This window comes from Phascolarctos cinereus, unplaced genomic scaffold (assembly GCF_003287225.1).
Source record: "Phascolarctos cinereus isolate Bilbo 61053 unplaced genomic scaffold, phaCin_HiC Scaffold_4;HRSCAF=312, whole genome shotgun sequence".
NCBI classification, from domain to species: Eukaryota; Metazoa; Chordata; class Mammalia; order Diprotodontia; family Phascolarctidae; genus Phascolarctos; species Phascolarctos cinereus.
In genome coordinates this window covers 338,598,309-338,623,507 of record NW_027555847.1, presented here as the reverse complement: position 1 = coordinate 338,623,507, position 25,199 = coordinate 338,598,309, and the positions used below count along the sequence as shown (strand labels likewise).

General features: G+C 36.9%; 1 protein-coding gene across 1 annotated transcript in view; it reads left to right on the top strand.

Annotated features, from left to right (window-relative positions):
• DDX4 (DEAD-box helicase 4) overlaps positions 1–12,667 on the top strand; it is a 64,962-nt gene extending 52,295 nt beyond the window's left edge. Inside the window, 5 exon segments of the mRNA XM_020997265.2 lie at positions 458–603; positions 6,460–6,559; positions 7,497–7,767; positions 7,944–8,057; positions 11,961–12,667. Of these exon segments, the coding sequence (XP_020852924.1) occupies positions 458–603; positions 6,460–6,559; positions 7,497–7,767; positions 7,944–8,057; positions 11,961–12,047 (718 nt within the window). The 3' untranslated portion in view covers positions 12,048–12,667.
• Positions 12,668–25,199: the final 12,532 nt, after the last annotated feature.

The following is a 25,199-nucleotide window of genomic DNA, read 5'->3' as shown; positions in this document are numbered from 1 at the left end:
CTCGATTTTTCTGTAGTAGATAGGAGAAAACCATATTTATCCATGAATCTTTTCACAATAGGTCTGACACTGAATAAGTTAACAGAATAAGAGCTAGCCTCATAGACTGTAGTCTTAATTTAATACACCTTTTTTGTAACTTGATTTAGATTCAACTTAATTTTTATGATGAGTAAAAGTGACAAATACCTTGTTGAGCTAGTAAATTTATTTGATATCATTAACATAATTTCACACATTCTTTCATTGCCAGTTTTTATGTCTTTACAAAGTTTTACTTAACTTTTCAGATAGTATTTGATAAATGTGTTAATCAGCAAGTTTATTTGTGATAAAAATAATTAGAAGTAGCTATCTAGTAAATTTTTAACTAATTCTAAAAGAATACTAGAGTAAAAATGGTTATGGGGTGGGGAGGAAGCTTTAGAGGTTAAATAATTATTGTTTTCCTTTCTAGATTGGCTGGAGAGTTTTTAAAAACTGACTATTTGTTTGTTGCTGTTGGACAAGTGGGTGGAGCTTGTAGTGATGTTCAACAGACTGTTCTGCAAGTTGGCCAATACTCAAAACGAGAAAAGCTTGTTGAAATTCTACGAAACATAGGTAACATTGATATACTTACTCTTTGTAATGAATTTAGTCTTTAAAAATTAACTGACTTTAAGAAATGTTTAAAGAACATGTTATGAAATTTTAAGGATAATATATTTAGGTTTTGATTCCCAAATAATCTTAATATTTTTCTAAGGATATTTTAAAGATAAATGTAGATAATTTCTGCTTTCATTTTTCAGATTGCTTTGAAGTCTTTGAATAAATGTGGTAATTCATATTTATGATACAGAATTTGTTTCTATCATGACCAGTTGCATGTTCCTTTAATGCCATTTCTTCTAGTTTGACTTTTGATCTGTGAACCATTCTCCCCTGAGAAATAATTATACTGAAAATAGAAATTCTAAACTATGTCTTTGTATTGAACTGTATCCTATTCATCAAAAGCTACTATCTTGATAATGCTTTTGAATACAATCCCTTTTTTGCCAGATGAGGGCCCTTGCTACTGTATTTATCTCTTTTCTAGTCTTTTTATTCTCTCTTTCTCCTGCCTTTTTTCCCTTTAAAATATGTATAGGTTTCCTTTGTGTTTGGGAGTGGGCTTATTTACCTCTACCACTCAGGTTACTCTGTCAGGTGTTTTACTGCATACTTGGTGTTCATCCCTCCTTCACCTTGTATCATTTGTATCCTCACCACTCATTGAACTCCACTTTTAAAGTCACTAGTGAGCTCTGCAGCAAATTTTTTGGCCCCCTTGTGTTTATGTACTTCATGGATCTAGAATTGGAAGAGACCTTAGAAGTCATCTAGTCCAACACCTTAATTTCCCGCATCTGTCAGCAAGCATTTATTAAGCACCCAGTGTTTGCCAGGCACTGATGAGGAAACTGAGGTTTAGAGAGATCAGCCAACTTGCTCTTACTGCCTCTTATGCCTGAGTTGCATGCCTTTCTTATTTCTGCTTCTTAAAATCTCTAGTTTCCTTCAAAACTTAGGTCAAGTAAAATCTATAAGAGCCTTTTCCAGATCTCCTCTCCTTCCACCCCCATGCTGCTACTGCCTTGTTATGCTGAATATATTTTGAATATATTTTATATGTACTCATGCATTTTTTATTATGTGCCTGCTGTGTTTCAGGCACTGTGCTAGGTGCTTGGTTAAAGATACAAAACAAAACAGTCCCTGTATTCAAATAGCTTAAATTCTTTTGGGTAAAGAGATAATATGCACATGTATAGGTATTTTTGAAACACAAGAATTACTAAAAATGAAGGTGAAGTTAGAGACCATTGCAGGCATGGGGAGGGGATATCCAGTGTAAAGGCAAAGGGATGGGAGATGTAGTATACAAGGAATAGCAAGAAGAATAAATAGTATGACTAGATAATAGTGTATATATGTGTAGATTTGGAAGACTAGATAATTGAATTCATGGGATAGTATGGAGAGAAAAACAAAGAGGACAGAGCTTTAGGATACACCTACATTTAGGAGTTGATAGAGATGATGATCCAGCAAAAGAAAATGAGAAGGCATGGTCACATAGCAGCAAAAGAGAATGCTGTGATGAAAATCCATAGAGGAGAAGTCATTCAGGAGGAGAGGGTGGCCAACAATATAAAGCGCTACAGAAAGGTCAAGAAAGATAAAGATTGAGAAAAGGTCATTAGATTTGGTCGTTTAAGGGATCATTAGTAACTTAGGAGAGAAGAGTTATTTTTCTTGTTAGAATGTAAGTTCATCGAGGGTAAGGCCTATTGCGGTTTTTGCATATGTATCTTGAGTCTAACATAGTTCTTGATACATGGTAAAGCACTTAATAAATGATTCTTGATTTTTTGTTTGACTAAGATGGCACCAAATAATTGCATAATTAACCAGTGCAAATGCATTAGTTAAGAAATATGTAAATAATTTGGAAAAGAATCTAGGAAAGAGCTACAAAATGCTTTAAGTAAAAGGTATTTAATTTAGTAGTAGATAATACGGGATATAGCTAATCTTGTGGATTAACTAACCAAAGAATGGATAATTAAAAAAATACTTTTCCAGATTCATCATAGAACACCCAATAAAGATATATGAAATGAGATAAAAATGTGAACTTGGGGGAAAGAAATATTAAGGAAACAGGCTATTTTCATATTTATTTGGCTCCTCTATCCTGGTTTATACTAGCTTTTGTCACTTCAATACCAAAATTTCATAGAAATAGCAGTTTTTTGTTTCTCGTAATAGCCACTGTTACAATATACTTTAATTAGTTGTGCTTGATACCATTCTCTTATAATTTTTTAAAGTTGTGACCATGACAACCACAAATTATGAAAATAGCACGAACAATTTAGTATATCAGTAAACATTAAAATTTAATCTGATCTGTTAAATATGAATGATAGCTATTGTACTAGAATTGGCCTAAATATTAAACAGTTTTGGCATTAATTTTAAGCAAAATGACTATTTACCTTTACACGGCTAAGGTATTTCCTAGGGTCAGGAGAGAGAAAGGAAGTATCTTACTGGGATAGGGAATAGTTCTGAGCTCCCTCTGAAGGGAGGGATAGTCTGAAGACTATCTAATCTGTAATCCATGAGTTTCCATGCAATGAGGATTTCTCCGGCTTGGTGTCCTATAAAGTAGCTGTTTTAAAAGTCTTGCCCTCATTGGCAAATGTATCAAACCGTATCTGTTTTGAATCAAAACAGGGAAGAAGTTTGTATAGGATGGTAGTCTGGGCTTTCCATTAATGGAAAATGAGACTTTCTCTAATTGGGAAAGAGTGATGATTCCTCAGAAAACCTTGGAATTATCAAGGAAGGAGAATATTGATTTCCCATCTTCCTTTTGAAGGATGGCTTTTATGTAAGGTAGTAAGTTGAGATCTGTTTGACTTAAGGGAGGTTCCTTGTTCTATATTTCTCCCACATTGACTGAAATTAGAACATTTAGAGATTCATTTGGGAATCCCTAGGAGGGTGAAGGAGGAAACTATTCACCTTTCATATTTTAGTATAGCTTGCTTTCTTCATCTAGTTGGAATAAGTTTTAATGGGTTAAAGGTGGAGTGGAAGGTAATGCACAGTAGAAAGAAGACAATTTTATGGGACTCTTGGAGTACAGCAGGAGGGCATGGAGGTTAGAAGGTGGTGGGGACAGAAAAAAAAAGTTTAAATTTTGCCTGTGGACCAGATTAGTTATCACATGACTGATCAGGTTCCTATACCCAGTTCTCCCAGACACGTGGGATTTCTCTGTATTTGTGAATGAAAGCAGTTTTTCTCACTTTATCCTTAGATCTGCTACCTGATCCCACTTGAGAAGCTCCTGGTCCTTCTAGTTCGTTTGGCTCAGGTCTAGGTTCTCCTTGCCAAATAGAAATCATGTACAGGAATATGTACCTTAGTGGAAATAATGCTCAGCATATTAAACTTGAGCACATTTTTAGGGGGGAGGCAGTGGCTATAGGACTAAGATGGTAGGAATATTGAGGAGGAAGAGGTATCCTCTTTGCCCAGGAGTTAACTTATTATTTAGGTGAAGAGAAAAGACCATAGAACATAGTCAATTTGCATTGCGTTGTAGTATTTTAAGTATTGTAATTAATGGTAAAATAAGGGAGTCAGAGATATAATAAGGTCTTAGGATATTTTAATTAATATAGATTTTTATTTAACTCCATCAGGAATTGATTGAATTTTTACTCTTACATAACCTCAATACACATTCCTCACAGTTCATCAGCAGGTTTCATCTTAGATGGTTTCCAGCATCTTGCTAATGATAATTTCAGCTCATGTGCCAATAATCTGTTGGAGAAGATGAAGAAATAGAAAAATTCTATGTAAAAATTCTTGTAGATCCTCCAGTATTCTCTGATACTCAGTGATTTCAATGTACATGTTAACAAAGGAGAGAACAGTGAAACATGTATTCAGGATTAAGGGATGAAAGAATCAAAAGGCTGTTAGGCTCCCCAAAGCCTCATGCCTACATATAATGAATTCTTTTTTTTTTTTTGACAAAACAGTTGGGAAATATTGAATATGGTATGCACCAAGTATTCATATTGACATGGATCTGTGATCTCATTATTTCAGGAGCTCTCTCCAATCGTGAAGGAAAAATCAGGTGGATGGATGAAAAATGCTTATTGTTGAGACTGATATTCAGTTGGGTGGTTGGCCTACATGTATCATTATCCTACATGTATCATTATTTATGGGATTGACATTGCAAACGAATGTTAAATTGGACTCAGAATTGAACTAGGAGGAAGATAGTGAGTTTGATTGTTTTTGGAAGATTGTCCAATTTTGTTAATGACTCCAAGTTTTTCCCAAAACAAAGGACCCCCCTTTTTAAACTACTACTAAGCCAGCATTATCCAAAGGGTTATGGAGAGGCACCTGGAGGGCATGTGAGCAGGGTGCAGCACAGTATAAATTAGGAATTATGCAGAAGTGGTATAAAGAATGTCATCATAGCCAAGACAATTCCAGAAGACTCATGATGGAAAATTCTGTCTACATCCAGAGAGAAATGATGGAGTCTGAATGTTAGATTGAAGCATAGAATTTTCACTTTTTTTTTTTCATGTTTTTTTCCTTTTGTTTCTAATTTCATAACGTGACTAATAGGGAAATATGTTTTACGTGATTGGACATAAATAACCTGTATCATATTGCTTACTATTTTTTGAGGGGAGGGGATGAAGGGAAAGAGAAAATTTGGAACTCAAAATTTTATAAAAAAAATGAATGTTAGAAATTATCTTGACGTGTAATTAGAAAAAAATAAAATACTACCAAAAAGAGTGTCATCATAGAAGTATATGGTTGGGGGTAGCGGGGAGGGAAAGAATATATTAATGGTCACATAATCAAGGGAAAACCAATATCCAAATGAATGTTATCCTAAGGCTTCATTGTAGTTACAAATGTAAAAATTTTAAAACCAGGACAATACAGTAAACTTAAATTATTAAGTAACTTAGTTTAATTTTCATCTTATTTATGTGCTAAAATAGAAATCATTTTCCTAAATGTTTTTTATATTTGTAAATTGACTCTCAAGGTGAAAAAAGAGTCTATATTTGCAGCTTTTATCAAAACCTATTAAAAGCTTTATTAATGCTTGAAATAAAATGGCTTAAAATTTTTTGACTAATTCACTGGTCTTCAAAATCTTCATCAGTTAAACTTTCTTGAAAGTTTGCCCTTATCAGACTGTCCTTTAGGTTTTAATAGTTGAAGATGTTATTGAATATTAACAAGGAAATGAGCTAATGACAATATATATAGTCTGCTTCCTTTCAGAAAGGTTACATGAATGTAATTTTAAATGTTATGTGCTGTTGGAATGTCATTTAATAATGTCTTTGTTTTGTATAGGCTAAAATAACTTAATGATAGATCTTATACTGAATTTTTCTTTTAGGTTTTAGGGCATTTAAATAGAAAGCACAATATAAATTTCTTAGAAACTATTTGGACTTTTATGTACAAGTTAAAAAAAAGCTCAGCTTAAAGCATTTTAGGGATCATGTAAATTATAGCACAGGAAAAATGAAAGAATGACTGTAAGGCAAGTGTTTCTGAATTTGGTTTTTTTTTAATGTTTTGATAACTATATTTCATTATAATTGGTTCCTGATGTAGTCCTGTGTATTTTATCTTACCATTTAAAAACATTCTGTGTGCTTAGCACATCATCTGTAACATGGTAGGTGCTTAAAAAATGCTTATTGACATGAGAAAAACAGCCTATAGGTTTCACTAAAGGAGTTCCTGACTCAAAAGAGATTAAGAACCTCTGCTTTAAGGACCACATATTACACCTGTCATGTTCTTTGCTAATTTTGTATTTGACTCTTGATCTATTGTGTTGCTTTGTAGGTGAGGAAAGAACAATGGTGTTTGTCGAAACTAAGAAAAAAGCTGATTTTATTGCAACCTTTCTTTGTCAAGAAAAAATATCAACAACAAGTATTCATGGGTAAGTGAAGACTTTTATACCTGTAATGATAATTAACTGTAATTGAGCAACGTAGTGGCCTTAACTTATTAAGAACTCTGCCATTGTTTATGATACTTAACTGAAATTAGGATTCAAGATTGATTTAATACATTTACTGTACCAGTTCTTATTCTTTGAATTATATAGCTAGTTTTTGTCAGGTTTGTGTTGAGGGAGATAGTTTTTTGAGATGTAAACTAGAATCATTATCCTTATGTCCTTGATGAATAACAGTTTCTCCACTGACTTTAAGCTTTTGACCCTATGGTATTTTATTTCCCTACTTTCTCTTCTGCTAAATTTAACTCTTCTGATTATAGGAAGGTTTGAAAATGTTTTTACTATTAACTAATAAACTAATCCAACTTGTATCATTCAGTCAAGAATTCATTAAGTGACTACTGTGTTCCCAAGTGCTTGTGACGTACATCAATTTGTACTCTTAAGGATCTTGTGTCAGTGCAGCAGACCATTAATTGTTAGAAGTTCATACTTAAAATTGAATTCATGAGGCAGTATTGGTACAGTGGAAGAAATAACAATTCTTAAGTTAGAGAACCTAGGTTCAAATCTAGTCTCAGATGTTTTCTACCTGTGTGCCCTTAGGTAAAGCACTTAACTTTCCCTGAACTCACTTAGTTCCCTCATTTTTTGCTGTATGGCCTCTGAAGTCCCTTTTAGCTTTACATCTGTGGTTCTAAATTCAGAAATGTTCCTGAAGAAATAGATTACCCAGTAAAGTGTAATAACTTATGTCACTTGTATCACTTATAGTTATAACATGTATTAGTCATGTCATTTGTAACGAACTCGTTTAAGGGGTTGGATTACTTAGGGGCAAGAGCTTTTTTTGGGGGGGGGACTTCTTTTGAAAAAGCTATCCTAATATGTTTTATATTTGTTTGTTTGTTTAAAGTGACCGGGAACAGAGGGAGAGAGAACAAGCTCTTGGGGATTTTCGATGTGGAAAGTGTCCAGTTCTTGTTGCTACTTCAGTAGCTGCCAGAGGGCTAGATATTGAAAATGTTCAACATGTTATTAATTTTGACCTTCCCTCCACCATCGATGAATATGTTCACCGAATTGGACGTACTGGTCGCTGTGGGAACACTGGCAAAGCTATTTCTTTCTTTGATCCAGAACCAGATAGCCATTTAGCACAACCTTTAATAAAAGTACTGTCAGATGTAAGTTTTGTTCTAAATGTTTAAGGAATTTTCCACATCTTATGATATAAAGTTTAAAAGTTTTGAGTACATATGAAGCCAAACTCAGGAGATGTAATCTGTTCTGATTACTTCAGTAATACAATTTGGACATGAGGGTAGTAATTGCTGGTTTTAAGATATGTGTTTCTGTTTAGGCTCAACAGGATGTCCCTGCGTGGTTAGAAGAAATTGCTTTCAGTACATATGTCCCTGGCTTCAGTGGTGGTACTTCAAGGGGAAATGTGTTTGCTTCAGTTGATACTCGGAAGGTTAGTTTGAGGAAAAGTTGTATTTCAGAAATATTATCAGTTAATTTAGTTAAAATTGTGAGTTTTGATAAGTCTTGATAAACTGTGGTTAAAATAATGACATGAATATTGTGTTACAGTACTTTAAGACAGCAATGCATACACACATATGTCTGCTTAGATTCTTCCTGCTCATGAAATCATAGAATTTGAGATTTTGAAAGAGATTTCTGAGTCCATTTGGTCCATTTGAAAAAAGAATCCTCTTTACAACATAGAAAAATTGTTACCTAACCTCTCCCTTGAAGACCAAATTAAGAGGTAATCCACTATTTTCCAAGTTAGTTCGTCTTACCTTTGGATAGAGCTCATCATTAGGAAGTTTTTCTCATGGCAAGCCAAAATCTGCTTCTCTAAATTCTACCCATTGTTCTTGGTTCTGCCCTCAGGCAGAAAAAAAGAACAAATTTAATCTCTTTTCTAAATGACAATTTTGCAGATACTTAGAGACAACTATCTTGTCTGTCCTTTTCTTCTCTAGACTAAATATTTCCATTCCCTTCAACTAATAGTCATATGGCATGGAATCAAGGCATATTACCACCCGCATTTCTCTTCTGGACAGTATCCATCTTAATTAACAATATTGTCCTTAAACCATGGTACCTAGAACAGAACACAGTGTTTTGGTTGTGTTCTGACCAGAGCAGAGAATAATGAGACTTTATCTCCTTGTTCTTCAAAGCTATACTGCTTTTAATGCAACCCACAATCACATTACCTTTTTTGATTGTCATTAAAATAGTATTGACTGATGTTGAGTTTGCAGTCTGCTAAAACCCCTAGATCTTTTTTAGGAAAACTCTTCTCCAACCATGCCACAGAATTTGTGAATTATAAGGGACCTCAACAACTACCTAGTCCAACACATGCAAAGGAATCTCCATTAAAACATACCCAAGAAGTGATCTTCCAACCTGTGCTTTAAGATCTCTAAAGAAGGGGAAGCTATCATCTCTTGAAGCAAGCCATTCTATTTTTGGGGAGCTGTAGTTTGTTAGGAAGTATTGTTAGGAAGTATTTTGACCCAACATCAAAACCTAAATTTGCTTCTTCAAAAGCAAGTCTAAACTCTTTTCTACATGACCGCCCTTCATGTTCCCTTTCATCAAGATAGTTGTCAGGTTCTCTTTGAATCTTATGATCTACATACTAATATGCCTCAGTTTCTTCAACCATAACCTTCTTCTTTCAACCTTTAACCTTCTTTAAGCCCTAGCCTTGTATGCCATGAATTGAAGGCTCTTCACTGTTCTAATTACCTTCCACTGGACACTTTTATTTGTTGTGTCCAGAATTGAATATAATATTTCAAGTGAGTTCTGACAAGGGCCAACAGAATACAGTAGATTTATAATCTTTATTTCTGGAAACTATGCATCTCCTGAAAGTGCCCCAAACCTCCTTAGCCCTTGGGTCTCCTGACACATACTGAGCTGTCAGTCCACTAAAACCCTCAGATCATTTTCAAAACAATTCCCTTATCTTGTCTCCCACATTTTTTTGTTTTAACCAACTGCAGGACTATACATTTATGCCCATTGAATTTCATCTTAATAGATTTATCCCAGTGCTCTAGCCTGTCAAGATGCTTTCGGATCCTGAATTTGTCATCCATTGTGTTAGCTGTATCTCTCCCAATTTTGTGTCATTTGCAGATTTGATGAGTGTACCGTTCTATACCTTTTATTCAAGTCATTGACAGAAATGTTAAGTAGCACAGAGCCAAGTACATATTTCTGGGATACTCCACTACAGAAGCCTTACCACATTGACCTTGACTCATTAACCACTACTTGGATTCAGTCATCCAGTGAATTCTGAATCCATCTGATTGTTTTATCATTAAAGCCACATTTCTTTCCTTTCCACAATAGTAGGATGGGAAATTTATCAAAAGCCTGTTAAACTCTAGAAATAAACTCTATTCACAGCATTGCTTCATCTGTTATTAGTTTGATAATCCTGTTATATCAAAGGAAATGATGTTAATTTGGCATGACATGTTATTGATGTCACCATGCTTGCTTTTTGTAATCTCTGCTTCCCTTTTTTAGATATTCACCAATGATCTCTTTTTTGATTCTTTCTAGAATTTTCCAAGGAATCCAAGTTAACCACTGGCCTGTAGTCTGTTGTCTTTCCTTTTCTGAAATCAAGACAGCATATGCCCATCTCAAATTCTGAGATACCTTGCCTTCTTCTATAATCTTTCAGGTATCAATTACAGTGTCTTAGCAATCACAACTATCAGGTCTTTTTTCAGGACTTGATGTACTTCATCTTGACCAAGTGATTTGAATTCATCAGAGGTAGCTAGGTGTTCTCTATCTCTTTACTTATTTTGAGTATCAACTCCCTTTAAAGACCAAACAAACAAGAATTGGGCAGCTGTATCTTTTTTCCATTGTCACTTATCCTTGTTCTCTACACTCCAAACCAAGGTTCTTTCCCTTCTTTGGTCCTCTTTTTTCTCCCAGTAAAACTTTAAAAAGTTTTTTTGTTGTTATTGTTGTCCGTAGCTTCCTTTGGGAACCTCAGCTGATTCTGATCTTTAGCATCCTTAACACTATTTTCATAGGATTGTAAACACTCCTAAGTTTGTCTTCTGTTAACTGTACCTACTTCCATCTTATACACATTTCCTTTAAAAATCTAAATTGGCTGGTGAGTTTCCTCTGCATCCACATGGGTCTCTTTGGACAAACACCATTTTTCACTTTGTCATTGGAAGTTTTCACCTTTGTGTCTTCAGAATTTTATTCTTGAGCTTCTCCTCTCCCAGGTTAACTTTTAAATTCAATTCAGTAAACATTTATTAAGTGCCTACTATATGCAAGGCATTGTGTATTTCCAGGTATTGGGAATACAAATAAGAAAAGAAAAGATGGTCCCTCCTCTCAAAGAGCTTATAATCTAATGGAGGAAGATAGTATACAAAAGGAAGCTAGAAAGCAAGAGCGGTATTCCTTGAGGTACCTAGCATGGGGGCAGGAGTTCAGACCAAGCACAAATGCAAATGGAAAATGGAGAGTGAGTTGGAAAGTTCGGGTCTTGCCCTTTATGAAAGACAGTTTTAAGAGGAGTTTAGTGCTCCATTTAACCCTCCAGTCAGATTTCCATTATTTTCTGTTTACATTTTACTACATATTTACCCATACTTCCTGTGACCTCATTGAAATCTGCTTTCTCCAAAATTTAGGGGTATATGTCAGACCATGCTCAGCATTCCTTTTCTCTATCCTAAAATATGGTCATCCCCACCCTCCCATTTTCCACCAAAGCAACCAGTTCCTCCTCCTTATGAGAATCAGATATAGAAATTGAATTTCCCCTTTGTGGTTTCTCTGCCTTTTGAAGGATGAAATTATAATATAGGCAAGTCGAGAAATTATTAACTGCAGTGCTTTTGACAGATAAGGAATTTAAATTTTTAGGAATTTGTGCTTGTTCATTTTTGTAATGCTAATTTGCTGATTTAGTAATTTAGTAACATTGACCATGTTAAGACCTGTTTCAACTCTGAAATCCTGTAATAGGAAAGGCTGTTTGTTATTTGATGATAATTTTAGAATATTTACTTTGTACTGAGAAGCACTTGATATGCTAATTACAAGTATTGTTACCTGTTCATTTAAGAAGGTACTTGAGGACCAAAATGGTTAGAATTTTTAAAAATTAAATTTTATTTAACTGTTACTTCATCTTCTAATTTAGATTGAATCCATATACAATTAGAATTAGTGAGGATCAAATTTTTTTGAAAATTGAAAAAAAAGCTGCTCATACTGGGTCAGGGTGCTATTTTAAAAGTAAGGTTGAACTAATGTGACAGTTATACAATTGTTTTTTTCAATTTTTTAGAGTTACCAAAGCAAGAGCAGCATGAACATTGTAGGGTTTCCTTCCGCACAAGCTCCAAATCCAGTAGATGATGAGTCATGGGATTAAAGCCAAAATTATTCAAGTTCCAGATACAGTTTTGATGCAGTGAAGATGGTTTTGAGTTTTAAAGGAAGTAGGACGCTGTTTGTAACTCCTTGTCTATCCTGTAATTTTCCCCTTCTTTTAAAAAAATAAAATTCTTTACTGGCTAGTTACGTGAAATGCTAAATGTTGAAATGTTGCAGTTACTAATACAAATGGTGTTTACTGGAAAGATTTAAGCATTCTGAATGTTGTGTTTACTTCTATTTTATTATTTAGGAGTTTAATATGTTTCATACCTATATTAAGTCTTTAAAATATTAATAGTGCTTTTTGAGCCTATAAAAATGAGCAAAAAGATGTGAAACATTTTTGATTTAAAAATTATTGGGTCCTTTTTAATTTTCCTTAAAAAGAAACCTTTAAAGCAATAGTGTCACCATGTGATTGTAAAATAATTTACATAAAATAAATAGTGTAAGATTCAGTGATTTTGATTTAGATGATTAAACATATGGTGAAGTTTGTTAAATACTTGAAATGTGATCTCTGTACCCAATGACATGACAAATGCTTTTACTTTTTGTAGTCGCTGAAACTTTCCTTGTAAACATATTGAATAAAAGCCCAAACACAGGTTCTTAGATCACTGTTTTACTACTTAAATTTGACATACTAGTTATAAGAAGTGTTGAAGGAGAAATTTTGGATCGTATTGACCCTGCTTACTACTTCCATCCTCATACTATTCTTGATTTGGAGCGAAGAGGGCTTAAGGAAGGTGATCATAAAGGAAAAAGGGGGTCATTAATGACCTTTTGGGAATTGTCTCTTTTTTGGCCTGACTTTGCCTCTTAAGCTCTAGATTATTACCATTACCTCTACCAAAAGGTAGAGATATCTGGTAGAGATCGGATAACAGATAGAGGTCATAATTTCATTGTATCAACTATGTTAGAAAATACTCAGTGTTCTAATGAATGTGATTGTCATTTTTGCCAAAAAGATGCAGTTAGGTGGTGGGATACTAACTACTACTTTTTATGATATTTTAATAATTTCTGTTACATAGGCTTTACTTAAAAAATTCAAAAGAACTTGAGATTTTGTTAAAAAGTATCCTTGGAGATTTTACACAGATGTTTTGCTATGATATGTCCTAGTGGAGTGCAGTTCTCAAAGGTTGTGCCAATAGAACAGAAGCTCTGTCAACTTCATGAAGCTGAAAAGCCTTTAAAAATGAGCTATGTGATAGTTCTTTCTAATCTCTGAGGTTGAGTGTAGCTAAGCAATGAGAAAGATGTTAACAAAATTTTGTGAAATACATAATGAATTCTTTAGGGGCACAGACACACAGATACCCCCCACCCCCATCAGATAATGGGACACTTCATGATGTGGGTAGAAATAGACAAAAATTGTGTAGCCCTTAACTCAGGGGAAAGCATTTCAAATCTTGAATTGGGTTGGGATGGAGAATATTCCTGTTTCAGCCAATCATCTCAAGATTTTGGTGACTTGAGAAGATTGAAAGCAGATAACTCCAAAAGGTGGGTCTCCTAAGTTATTAAAAGCTCAGAAATTGAGCCATTTTGTGTGTTGCTTGCTTTCCACATGTGTGAGAGTTCATCAGTGTGGAAATGTGAAGATTTCTCACAGGCCCTTGATCAACTAGTAGAGGCTATCCTGTTTGAGCACAATTTCCCCACTCACCACGGGACTGGCTAATTATACTATATATAAATAAGTCCATTGGACACAGAAGTTAATGCACAAGTTGTCTTCTCTCATTTTTCTTGCATGATATTGCCATGTAACTTCTTGTTTAGAGAGCATTTGCTACTTAATACTAGGGAATGAACAGGAGAGAAATATTACCTCTCTACCTCTGAAAATTAGCTTTTTGAACAGTCTTTGACAATTTCAGCAGATGAACCAAAGCTATAGTAACAGTTCTCATTATAAATGAAATTTGGAGGTAAGTTACTTAATTTTGGAGTGAGTCCTGGAGTAAAGCTGACCTGGTTGAGGTTTGAGGGGAAGAGTACCTCAAATATGACTTGTTGCTCTATAACCAGTCAGAGATCTCTCCAACCACTGCCTGGATCATCAAACAGGATGGGGACTTGTAATTTGCCTTTTCACTTCTTGCTCAAGGATTGATATTGTTATTAAAAAACCAGTTATATTGTAGATGATGTGAAAACCTACCATCCTATAACTTCACTTAGAATCGTTTTGACAGTCATAGGCTGTCTAGACTGACGATCCCTTCCCTGGGCACTACTCCATTCCAATTAGCCCCACCCATCCTGTCCTGTCTCCATTAAGCCTTCTGCCACCTTTTCTCTTTTTGTTCCATTGTTAAATTATCTTTCCCATGTAGCTTGTGTCCTCCCCTAAGAGATTTCCTCTGTGTATTTTGTATTTGTTTTCTGACAAGTGCTTATTTAATTGAAATGAATGGCTTATAGGTTGCTTTAGCAGAAGATCAACAAGTTAGGTTTATCTTATTTTGGTATCAGTTGCAGAGCATAAAGTGAAATTTCTTGGGATGGAAAAAATGTATCACCCTGTGTGGAATACTTTTCTAGTTGTGAGCATTCAAGTCATAAATGATTTTATATAAGCTTTTCCTGATTGTTTGGTAGAACTTCCCAGAGCTTTTGACATAGCTTTCTTGAACTCTGGGTTATACTTCAGTGCCACAGTGAAGCATTAGCATAGGATTTTCTTGGAAGCACACTCCCCGCAAATCCCCAGCATTAACCTGTATTCTCATCTGTAAAATGAGGGTAATAACCTCACCTACCTTGCAGTGTGGTTGTTGTGAAGATTGATATTTGTCAAGACATATTTGACAGGCACTTAGCACAGTGCCTGTAGTGCATGTATTCCCTTCCCTTGTCCCCACCTCCCCCACTACTTATTTCTTCACTTGTCATTCTATCTTCCATTAGTGTGCTGTTGAACTGTCTCTAATACTTGAAATTTACTAGCTCTTCACCTCTGCATCATAGAATCCCTCTGGACTTAGGCCAAATACCTCCTTCTACATGAAACCTTTGTTGCAAGGGTGGGCATCGTTCCAAGTTGTTCTCCAGAATGGTTGGATCAATTCACAGCTCCACCAGCAGCACATTAGTGTAGCTAATTTTCCCACATCTACCAACAGCTTTCATCATTTTCCTTTTCTGTCATGTTAGCCAGTCTGATATGTACCTCAGAGATAACTTAAATTTTAGTTTCTCTAATCATTTCCGATTTTGAGAATTTTTTCATATGACTAAAGAACTTGGATTTCCCTATTGGTACTTATTCATACCCTTTAATTCAGTTCAGAGACTTACAGTATGTAAAGCCCCATATAAAGACCTGGAGGTGCAAAGAAAAATAGTAATCTTCTTGAAGGACCTCACATTCTATTGTGGTATATATTAAATGCACACATTTTTAAACTTGTTAAGTGCAAGGTGATTTTAGGGAGAGAAGAATAGAAGCAGGGAAGGTTTTTTAATAAAAGAGATGGCACATGAAGTAAGCTAAGGATACTTAAGAGAGATGAGGAAGGAGTATATTCGAGGCATTGGGATCAGCCGAGGTGAATACAAGGAGGTAGGAAATTGAATTCCTAGATTCAATACCTAGTGCTGTATTTTGCTGGACATAAAATATGTGGATAGAAGTCACATGAAATAAATATGAAGGTAGACTAAAGGATCTTGAGCTTGTGCCATATGAGCATGATTTAAAGGAATGTGGGGGGAAAAATGAAGCTGCCTTTAAGCAGCCTATGTTTTAATAAGGAAAGTAAGTATATTTAGGAGAGTGGTACCTAGGAAAGGGTATTTTGATTTGGAAAGTTGGAGGTGAATAGAGATTTGGGAACAAAATGAGGATGTTTAGTCTTAGGAGGAAAAGACTTGGTGGGGATTATAGTTGACTTCAAGTATTAGGCTATCAACATAGAGAAGAGGTTACATTTATTCTGCTTTGTCTCAGTGGACAGAATGAGGGGTAATGAGTGGAAGTTGAAAAGAAACAAATTTTGGCATGATAAAGAGAAAACTTTACGGCAGTTACACATATCCAAAACTGCAACTTGGGAGATATTTTTTTTTAAAAAAAATTTAAATGAAACAACATATATAATATAAATTTACATATTTGCATAATTTGGGGATGTGGGAGGCAGTAGCAGCTGGAGATATTGGGAAAAACCTGTAGGACCTGGCACTTAGGTTGCACCTCGGAGAGAGTGAGGGTTTCCTAGAGGCTATAGTGAGGATGGAGAATAATCTGTACATGAGGAAGAGCCTTTGAAGCATGAACAGGAAGTGGGATATCATGCAGAGGAAATGATAAGTACTCTATTAAATGGAATATAGAGTGCATGAAAGGAAGTACCTCATAATAAGATTGGAAAGGTAAAGCCAGATTGTGGATACTAGACTAGTTTCCATTTGTTCCTATGGCAGAAGTAATAGGGAGTAATTGGAGTTCATTGAAGAGCAGGATGACATGGTCAGATCTATGCTTTAGGAATATCACTTTGCTAACAGTGTATTAAATTCCTACACTGTTTTCTGTAGTTGAGAGAGAAATGCAATAATTTTATAGCATATGTTTTCTTTTTAAAATTTTTCCCTTTTTTATTGTAAGATGTGTGTGCTTATTCAAGATATTATTGTTCACCTGGGTTTCCTAAATATGGTTAGCAGACAGGTGGCATGGATAGGTATCTCTGGAATATGGCTCATCTCCATGGAAGACTTAAGTTTCTGTGAGGGAAGTCAGAAGAAGGCTCTGGTGCCTTGCTCCTTTCCTGTCCCTGCCACTTCCTCTTCTCTCCCAGCAATGCTGGTTTGGTTTAGAATAAAAACCCTACTTCCATTAACCACTTTATTCTGGCTGACTTGGCACTTTCTAGCTAACAATGGTTACACAAAAGATCATCACAAATAAAGAATAGTGAGTAAGCCCTTTTATTCAAGTAAACTGAAGTTATATAAATTAGAATATACTAGAACACATGTGAAGGAATGAGCTCTTCAGATGGGATAAGATCTCAGCTCAACCAGGAAGCCCCAATCTTGCCCTATGAGAAATTTGTTCTCTGAAATCTCTTGGGAAGCAAGTTAGAAATTAGGGACGTGTTGAGAAGCTGGCCTCTACTACATGTCTACAGCTTTCTAAATTAAAAAAAAAATCTCAAAGAATGTAAAACCACACATATCCTTCTCTCAGGAAGCTCTGGCATCAATTCTACCCAACATGCCATCCATGAGCATTTTCTCCACCAATCCTGAGTTGATCTCCTTCCAAATTCATTGCATGTAAAGTACCCCATTATTCCATTGGAATTCAGGTCACATTATTATGATCTTGACAAAAAATAAATGCAAACATTTCCCTTTGCAAGGAAGAATAGAAAAAAAGCTGGATATGAAATTGTGACTCTGCTGTTCTATGCCTGTTTTTATGTGCGTTTTCTAGCACGATATATCACATGCAAACAGATACAGATCTCCTTTCTGAAGTTCATAATCAACATACTTCAGCTAAGTATAACAAGATTTTAAAATATAGATATGAAAGCATTTCAATTTATCAGCAAAGACCATTTTTTAAATGATCTGTATCTTGTAGCCAAAGATAGATTGTCATAAGTGACAATAGTCTTGCTGGTTGGTGCAATGTATAATCAGAGAATTTATGATAATGAAGTTGTAATTATCAAGTAGCTGAAAATTAGAACTAGAATTTGCAGACAAGTAGCAGAAATCTGGAAGAATGAAGGAGACAGTATTAGACTTCCGAAGGATAGTGTGGAGATACAAAAGATGAAGAGGAGGATTGGTGATAGGGAATATTACTTAGACAAATATCTAGTAAGTTCTCTAAGATTTTCATCAACGCATCTACAAAGTCTTCAGAAGCTGTTTAGGATACTTGGAAGAGGAGAGGAGCTAAGAAAATGACTCACAGACCAAAGGAGGGACTACGGATGGAGATGTCATAGGATCAGCCACAATAACATGCTGGTTAATTTTGCTGAACTGTTTTTTTCTTGTTCTTTGTTAGAAAGGATAGTTTAGTGGGTAGGAAAGTGGGGAAGGATATATGTATATATGTATATGCAGTGGTGGGGGGAGGGGGGAGAGGCCAATAAGAACCCAGAGCATGTAAAATAGGCTTTGCCTGCTGGGATCCCTATGGAGGCTGGGTGAGTCTGGTTCTAGATATGTGTAATGGAGGGGCCTGTTACTTGCTTTAGAACATGCACAGGTATTTTCTGACAGTCCTGTTGATGCTGAAAGGTCTTAACTGACTGCTAAGCCAGCATAGAATGAAGACAAAAGGCTAAGTAAACAGAAAGTCCTCTTTCTCCCTGTAAGCTTTGCAATGAGTGGGAAGAAATACTATGGACTGCTGGATGGGTAAAGAAGTAATGTCAGCCACAGTGATAGGTGCTCCTGCATCTCCCTACCTGCATCACTATGTGGCAATGAACAAATGGCTCCTGTGTTCTTTCTGTCCCTATTGTATCTGTTCTTTCATGATTTTTGGTAAATGGGTATCAGAGATAGAGTGGACCAGGTTATATAACCTTGTGAACTTCAAAAGATTGAAGGAGCCACCAGTGGTCCAGCAATTGGAATCCATGATAGCTGAAGCAGCTGAGTCTGGTGAGGAGCCACACCTGAGGAGTGACCTGCTTGACCCAAGCAAGCTGTGAATTGATCTAGCAAATGAAATACTGTTTCTCAAGCAAGGGAGAGACTTGTCCATTGGCTATTCCTCAGTCAGAAGTGAACTTGGTGGCATACATGTTGGTGGCCAATTTGAGAGATTTCTAATACTTCAGCTCTTACTATATCTTCTTAGTAAATACCCCCTTGTAAAAACTAATCTTAGTTGATTAATTGATATTGAAGACAGGTCAGCTGATCAATTGATATTGGGGAGATGTTAACTGGTAATTAATATGGGGGAGAATATATTGGATGGGGGCTCATGAGCAATGAATAGAGAAGCCATCACCCAAACCCCTCAGCATTACCCTTGGAAGCCTGAGAGAGAGGAGACAAAGGATTTGAGAGACCTGAGAAGAGAAGGTTTGAAAGAGCTGTTGCGGATAGACACTATGACAATCAATTAGGGAAGAAAACAAGGAATGCTGTACGTAGTGAAGGCACAGTTTAAATTACATAATGCTGTTGTGTGATTTCCTCCACTGCCTGCAAGCAGCATGTGAATAGATTTGGGGAAGGATGATTATGGGGGTTAACTCAGATTCGGTTTGGCAAAGCTTGAGTAGTGATAGCAAAAAGGAGCAGGGGAATCAAAACTTGAGGATAGTGGGCAGTTGAAATGGTAAAATGTAGCATCAAATTAAGACATGAGGCCAAAGCCTTCTCACTGAGGCCTGGGGGAACATAGAGAAGTGGAGTGATTGGAGGATTTGGTGAGGTTGAAGGTTAGGTTTAGGAGGGGTGAGGCTTAAGCAGCTATGGAAGACTAGAAAGCTAAGATCAGATGGAGGAATTTCAGGGTTTTAGATCATGTTGTTCAATCATTCAGTCGTGTCCAACTCTTTGTGACTCCGTGGACAAATGGTTTGCCATTTCCTTCTCAAGTGGATTAAAGCAAAATGAGGTTAAGTGACTTGGACAGAGTCACACAGCTAGTAATTGAGGTCAGATCTGAACTCAGGTCTTCCTGACTCCAGGCCAGCGATCTATCCACTGAGCGATCTAGCTGTATCACAGAGATGGAATATTTGTAGGTGAGGCTGTGATCCGAGTTGAGAAGAAGTGAAGATATGGATCATGTACATCAAGGAGGTTGTTGAAGTATTTGTGGGATAGAGTACTTGGGATGTGAGTATTAAAATATTAGGGTATGGGTTGGGGTGGAGAGTCTCTATTGGCCAATAACTGCCACCAGGGTCTGAATAGGGTGGTATAATTGATAGAAGCATCCTCAGAGGATGTTAGTCAACAAACACTTATTAATCACGTTCCGTGTGCCAGGCCCTGTGTTAAGCACTGGGGATACAAAGAAAGGCAAAAGCAGTCAGTGTTCTCAAGGAGCTCATAGTCTAATGGGAGGAAGAACTTGCAAACAACCACATACATACTAGATATACACAGGGTAAAATTACAGTAACCTCAGTGCACTAGCATTGAGGAGCAGGAAAGGCTTCTTGCAGAAGGTGAGATTTGACCTGAGTCTCAGAGGAAACTAGAAAGTAGAGATGAAGGGAAGCATTCCAGGTGTGGGAGGACAGCTGCTGCAAAGGGGCAGAGGCAGGAGATGTAGGGTTGTATTCAAGGAGCAGCAAAAAGGCTAGTGTTGCTGGATTATAGAGCATGTGGAACAGATTGGAGTGTGAGAAAAGGAAAATTAGGAAAGAAAGGCAGGAAGCATCCAGGGTTTGAAGGGCTTTAAAAGACACAGAGGGTTTTATATTGCTTCTAAAGGTGATAGGGAGCCACTGGAGTTTATTGAATAGGGGAGTGACATGTTTAGACCTGTGCTTTAGAAGGATCAGTTTGATAGATGAGTGGAAGATGGCCTGGAGCAGGAAGACCAATCAAAAGGCTATTGAAATGGTCCGGCCATGAGGTGATGAGGGCTTGCATCAGGTGTGCAAGAGGAGAGATGAGAGCATATACAGGAGGTGTTGCAAAGGTAGAGAACAACAGGCCTGTGAAACAGATTAAGTATGTAGGTTGAGTAAGAGTGAGGCAAGGAAGAAATAAGTGGTGAGTATGAATGATTGGGAGGATGGTGGGAAATTTTGAAGTGAGAAAGTTTGAAGAGAAATATAATCAGTTATGTTTTGGATATTTTAATTTAAGATATCTCGGGGACATCCAGTTTGATACTTTTGATAGGCAGTTGGAGATTTAAGACTCAAAGTCAGGAAAGAAGGGTTCTGATTGAAAATAAGGGAGACTGAGAAACAAAGCTCCAAGCACAATCATTTTATTTGTAAGGCTAGCAATTACCAATAAAAGGGGTATTTCTGCTCCTCAGCAAGCTAAAACACTCTGAGGACTAAGATCATTTTTATAGACAAAAGGAGGTGCTCCCTTCCAAATACAAGGTAGCATTATGGATGGCAGAAACAATATGATTGGTTACAAAGTCAGAAAACATCATAGGCTTGGAAAACTATGATTGAGTGGATATAAGGATTTCGGGGCAATCAACTCCTTGCATCTTGTTGCTAGGAAATTACTGATTTACTGAACCCACCTACACCCTACAAGAGTGAGTAATGGTAGACACATGACAGATTTCCTCTAATTGTATAAGGACAACTAGTGGTAGAGAGATAACTGATTTCCTCTAATTGATCAAGGACAGCTGGTCATAATAGGTTTTTCCAATTAAAAGTGACTTATAGGACAGCTGAACTTTTAAACTTAACTCAGAAAGGCAAGCTGGTCATTATAGAAAAGTGGAATTTTTAAACTTCTGAACTTCCAAACTTAGAGACAAAGGAATGTGATGTTAGCTAGTTATGCAATATGGTGGTGGTGATACAGAATAGAATCAATTACAAAATGGAATCAGAATAAATTTGATTTTCTCAGAGGTTAGGCCTGAGTAAATAGTTTTGAAAATAATTTGCATAGAGATAATTGAATCCAGGGGAACTGATGAAATTACCAAGTGAGATATTATAGTGGGAGATGAGAAGAGGTCCTAGGACAGAGTTTTCGTGGACATCATGGTGAGTGGATATGACCCAGGTGAAGATCCAGCCAAAGAGACCGAGAAGGAGCAATTAGGCATGAGGATATCCAGAAGAGAGCAGTGTCTACTGTCTTGTGACTAGAAAGTCCCTACCTCAAACATCTCTTTCACGAAGAGCCCAGAGGCAGGGATGGTGAACATGTGGCCTTCTAGGTCCTTGGGTGCAGCCTTTTGACCGAGTTTTTATTAAAGGGATTTATTCTGTAAAGTTTGAATTCAGTCAAAGGGCCTCACTCGAGGACCCAGAGGGCTACACATGGCCTTGAGTACGTAGGTTCCCCACCCCTGGCCCAGGCTATCCATGCTCACTTATATTTGACTCTACCCTGACTCTTAGAACTTTTCCCCCAGAAGACATCCATCTAGGGAGCAGTTATCCGCTATCTTCCCCTGTTAAAATGTAAGCTTCTTGTGGGTAGAGACTTTTTTTTTTGCTTGTATTTGCCTGGCACATAGTAAATGCTTAAAAATTTATTTTTAAACTTTTGTAATTATTAGTATATTAGTATCATATAGGATTAAGATTTTCAGTATTCCTCCCAAAATTATACAAAAACAAATGCAAACCTGAAATAAGAATCTGAAAGTCAAAATCATATAACAAAATAGTACTCCATCACAAAAATGTATAAAGTACAAGAATATTTTAAAACACTGGTGCTTAAGAGAAACATTATTTCAAAACCACAAAATTGCCAAATTGTCTTCTGAAGTGGTAAGCAGATAAGCATAGAAATGGTTAATTTTAATGAACTCACAGCTTTGGTCTTGGAAAGCAAAAAAATATTTGACCAAATTAGACATTTTACCTTTTAATGCCAAATTTTAATTGTGTGTTTTCAGTTATATTGCAATTAATTTAACTGTATTAAATTGTATTTTCTATCAAAGTCTGTTTTATTTGTACAGGGGCAAGTATCACAAATGTTATGTAAATCTTGATAGGAAAATGCATGTCATTTAAAATAAGACTGATTATAATTTCATTTAGAACCAACTTTAAATCTTGCATAATAATTTGCAGTTATACATAGCCATATAGAATCTTAAGTTTCTCAAGGATTGTTTACTGCTGCCTGCATTTCATACTAGAGAGCTGCTTGTATTAAATTTACTGTCAAAGATTAACATGGCAGTCTTGGATTTACAGCTTTTACTTTTGGAATACATTCTTTGTGCTTCTGAAACATGGGAATCACAAACATGACTGCCATTGTGAAGATAAGTGTATACTCCCCACATAAGTATTATAATAATAATAATAAATAATATATACCAACAATAATAAATAATAAATATACCCTTCTATTGGACCTTCAAAAACAGGATTTTAGTATGTTTGCTCAGTAATGATGCAAGCTTATTTCTATATTCTCTACTCTGTAAATATGGTATTTAAACATATTACTGTCCTATGTGAAATTTAAGTTTATTAACTGCTTTCAGTTGCTAGTTATGGAAAATTGTTTCCACACAGATTTTTATTACTATATCACAAGTATGTAGGGTTGTGCAGATCAAAGCTTTTTATTGGCTAGCTATATGAGAAAATTGTAATAATTCACATGGTTCCAAATGGGGATACCAAAGCAAAGCATCCCCTCCAAAAAGAACATTTATGATTTTAAGGGCACCTATTAAAAGGACAATACTAATAAACATTATATTTATTTAGAAGTATTCAGAGTGTCAACAAAACATTTTGTGTTAAAATGTTCTATTTTGCTTTTATTTTCATTGTTATAATCACGTTTTTTTTAAAAGGATTTTACAAAAGAGGAAACTGAGGTACAGAGAGGTGTGAAGCAAGAGGGGCAGGAATTAGAATTTAAGTCTTCTGACTCCCAGTCATCTTCTCATAGTTGGCTGACAAGTCAACATTGTACGTCTGCTACAGTAGATGATTTATGACTAATTGCTTAGATCCAGTTAACTTGGAGGTTTCCCTACACTTTCTGAACAGTGTGTGTGATTTCTCCAAATCTAGGACTCGGAGGCAGTTAGGTGGTGCGGTGGATAGAGCAACCAGCTGTGGAGTCAGAGCTGAGTTCAAATTTGGCCTGAGACACTTACTAGCTGTGTGACCCTGGGCAAGTCACTTAACCCCAATTGCCTTGCCAAAATCAAGACAAAAAAAAAAAAAGGAAACCAAATCTAGGACTCAGAAGTGTAAGGAAAGAGGCAGTGGGGTCTGGTGAAAAGAGGCATTTGGAGTCAGAGAACCAGGGTTCAGATCCCACCTTCTCACTTTACCTATGAGCATCTAACGCTCATCATCTCACTTCCTTAAACCTCAGTGTCCTCAGTCAGGCAGCTAGGTGGCTCAGTGGATAGTGCTGGGCCAGGAGTTGGGAAGACCTGAGTTCAAATTTGACCCTCAGTTACTAGCTGTATGACTGTGGCCAAGTCACTTAACCCTGGTTTCCTGTTATCCACTGGAGAAGGAAATGGCAAACCACTCCAGTATCTTTACCAAGAAAGCTCCATGCATAGTGTTAGCATCCTGTGGTTTATGGGGTCATGAAGAGTTGAGCATCACTGAAAACCAAACAAGTTCTACTCTGTAAAATGAGTTTTGATTGGTGAGGCAAGGCCCCTTCTAGCTCACAGTCTAGGCTCTTCCTCAATCTCTGAGCAGTGAGAAGCCCAGTGGTTGGTGGAGATACAGAATACGTTCCTTTCCCCCTGCCCATGGTGGTGGGGATGGGAGGGGTCTGTCATATTTCTGGATATCTTTGTCAAGAGTGAGAATGGAGGTTGATGGACAGGGTGAGTTCCCTGGGTCAGTGTTTTCAGAATTAGAAATCAGAGAGATGGGATGAATTCGAATGGGATGGGGTGGGGTTGGGTGGGATGGACAGGTGAGAGGGGATGGGATGGGGTGGGATGGGGTGAGGTGGGGTGGGGGTGGGATGGGGTGAGGTGGGGTGGACAGGTGAGAGAGGATGGGATGGGATGGTGTGGGGTGGGATGGACAGGTGAGAGGGGATGGGATGGGGTGGGGTGGGGTGGAATAGAGCTGAGTGAGTGCGGTTGTGTGATGTGGTGGATGCCTCTGGGTACCTAGCAAACCCAGGCCGAGCATTTGTGGGCCAGGACTCCGGCACCCTGCAAACCCCTCCCTTCTTACAAGGGCTTCGGCTTGTAGTACGCACTCAGACCAGGCGCGTCCAGTCCAGTTCTATTCCACAAACTAGACGTCTTTGCAGCTTTTCTTCAGTGGGTGGGAGGGAGGATCTTTTCCCTAGAAAAGAAAGCAGGGAGGGGTTGGAGGCGTCCTGGCTTGCTAGGCACGGCCGAGGGATTCCTGCGAAAGTGGTTTCAAGTGCCAGGGGAAGGGGGGCGGGGCGTGGATCGAGAGGTGGGGACCCGCGGGGAGAAGAGAGCTCATGAAGGGGGCGGGGG